Source organism: Arachis ipaensis, chromosome B01, assembly GCF_000816755.2.
Source record: "Arachis ipaensis cultivar K30076 chromosome B01, Araip1.1, whole genome shotgun sequence".
In the NCBI taxonomy this organism is placed as follows: Eukaryota; Viridiplantae; Streptophyta; class Magnoliopsida; order Fabales; family Fabaceae; genus Arachis; species Arachis ipaensis.
The window spans coordinates 25483256-25485779 of NC_029785.2; the positions used below are offsets into that span (position 1 = coordinate 25483256).

General features: G+C 37.4%; 1 protein-coding gene across 3 annotated transcripts in view; it reads right to left on the bottom strand.

Moving 5' to 3' along the window:
* Positions 1–2377, bottom strand: part of LOC107627836 — a 4443-nt gene extending 2066 nt beyond the window's left edge. The window contains exons 1-2 of one of the 3 annotated variants that reach the window (XM_016330671.2): positions 2057–2377; positions 935–1443 (exon numbers count right to left, since the gene is read on the bottom strand). In XM_016330671.2, the coding sequence (XP_016186157.1) occupies positions 935–1443; positions 2057–2075 (528 nt within the window). In that variant the 5' untranslated portion in view covers positions 2076–2377. Of the gene's footprint in view, positions 1–934; positions 1548–2056 lie in introns of all 3 variants that reach the window. The other 2 variants (XM_016330658.2, XM_021119527.1) reach the window with 2 other exon arrangements.

Consider the following 2524-nt stretch of genomic DNA (forward strand, 5'->3'; position numbering starts at 1 on the left):
GTGAAAGGGAACACCGTATGGAAGGGTCAAAAGACTCGGCACCTTCCCGTTTCTTTCCTTTCAAATATGACATTAGTGCCATTTACATTCTGCTGACTCATTTAATAACTTAGAGAGATTGAACAACCAAGGGAAAACATTTTCAGAGGGACCAACATTTCAGAAGAAATGCAGATGTCCTGGAACTGGAAGCAAACACTCTGTTCAGTATAAGCAAAGGGCCTATAATCAGTGGATTCTGAACCTTTAATGGGAGATATTGGCTTTAAAGTACAATGAACAAAATCTGAGCCTGAGATAAGTGGAAAAGGATTTGCAAAACTAGTGGTTAATCGGCACCTGGGAAGTGTTAGACCCCGATGAATCCTAAAGTGAAACTAATACTCTCGTCAAACTGGTGGAAAATGTATCAACTTTCAGTTGCACATTTCCTGACATAGCTCTCAAAGTGAGGGTTGCGGGCCTATTAATATCCTCCAATAACTTCTCATTGAGGTGTTCTTTTTGCCTACTTTGAAATATCTAAAAGAGGAGTAAGCAAGGCATGCTTTAAGGTGGCTAACCGATTTTATTCACTATGGTGTTATTTTTCTGATATTGACTGGGCGGATTCTACCATGGAAGAGTAAGAAACAGACTGCAGTGGTTTCAATTAAAGTACTCTGTAATCCAACAAAAAATATAAGACCTATATCTCTTGTTATGCCTCCTTTTGTTACTTAATTTTATTCAGAGCTCTCAAATTGTTTTTGATGAACCATGGATAACCAAAGACTGGAGTCTGTAGAGTGTGAATTTCTAGTAGGATTAAAGTTAGAAAACCTAATACTAGGAGACTACCAGCTCTGAGCATGTTATTATGCTAATATTTGCATTATAACCAAATGAAATGACTCTTCATGAAAAACAAAAAAGGAAAAGAAACACAACTTACACGATAAGCTCCTTTCTTGTGAGCACGGTATGTAGGACCATCTTTATATTCACCATACCAATAGTATGTGCTTGATTTTTCTTCATAAAGAATGCCCCCTCCATGAGCTTGAATAGGATTTCCATCCGTATCCAACCAAATCTTCCCGGGGTAGTAGTAATAGCTATCATTCTGTGCAGTAATCATTGGATCTACAACACTCTTTTTACCAGGAAAAAATAATTGTCTCAGTTGGGAATTCTCATCCATGAGTTCATCTGCCAAAGTGGGAGTCCGATGCTTAGGCCTGCGCTTCAGCGCCCGAGGGGATCTCTTGCCTCGTGGTGGGGACAATTGGAAGTGTATCTCTTCCAGTTCTTGAATCTCACGGAACTGAGGAAGATGAGTCACCCGAAATTGAACCTCTCTGCCACCTTTTCCATCTCTTTGGCGAGTATTCAAATACAATTGAAGCAGAAAAAAGCATCCTAACAAGCTCCATAACACGGCATATATAGAACATCTGCTCCCTGCATTGAAATGTAAAGCCATTGATTTCCGGTATACGTTCCTCATCCTCATTTTCTCTATCTTTTATATCTCTGAAACAATGCTGCAATTAACAAAACGCAACCTATCACAAACATCTAATTTAGATGCCAGTAAAGAGAACATGAATTCCACCACCACAAAATCGATTTAAGCAAAGTAGTTGTGTAAAATTCTGAAAACAATCCCAACTTGATTTGTAGAATTACCCTTGCTGTGTCATGAATCGTACACATATCTTAATCTTGATTGCAGAGTTAAATTCTAAGCACCGTCAATACCCTTATCTTGCTGATTAAAAAGCATACAAAATCACCATCTTGCTATAAACTACATGACTTTAAAATCAAACCTATACATTAATCACCAACTGAAAATACTTAACCTAAACCTTACAACGGGAATACATAAATATCTTTTTTTTTTTAAATAAAAAAAGTGTTTTTATTCCCAAAATGATAGCAGGACAAATAATCACAGTTCAACAACATACATGCGTCAAAATTTAACGGTATTCCTCCGTTACTAAAATTTGAAAAAGAAATTAAAAAATCTGCAAAGGTAATAAAAGTATGCGTGAAGTGGAAGACTTGCCTGGAAAACTAACCGACATGGTTTCTTTTTGTGTCGAAAGAGAGATGAAGAAAAAGACTAACACAACAGAACAGCAGCGAAGTAAGGAATGGAGAGGGATGGTGGGTTAGAGTGTATAATTGGGTAGTTAAGCATATGCGTGAGGTTTTGGATCTGAGGTGGTTTGGATGATGTTGACTTTGCAACCAAAGAAGGTCTCAGAGAGACACCGAAACGAAGGTCAGAGGCAGACAGCTCCCACAAGTTAATTTGTTTCCCTTCAACATGATAAAGGAACAACTATCATTCATGAGTTGTTTTGAATTCTTAATTAACGGTAGGAGAAAGAAAGAGTATATATATTTTTGTGTATTTTTTGGGACGTATTCGTATTCGTATTTAAAGTATCGTATACATGAAAAACATTAAATTACCGATGCTGTTGTTGGGGGTGGTTAGACCATCTCTAGTAGTAAACTCATTTCAGTG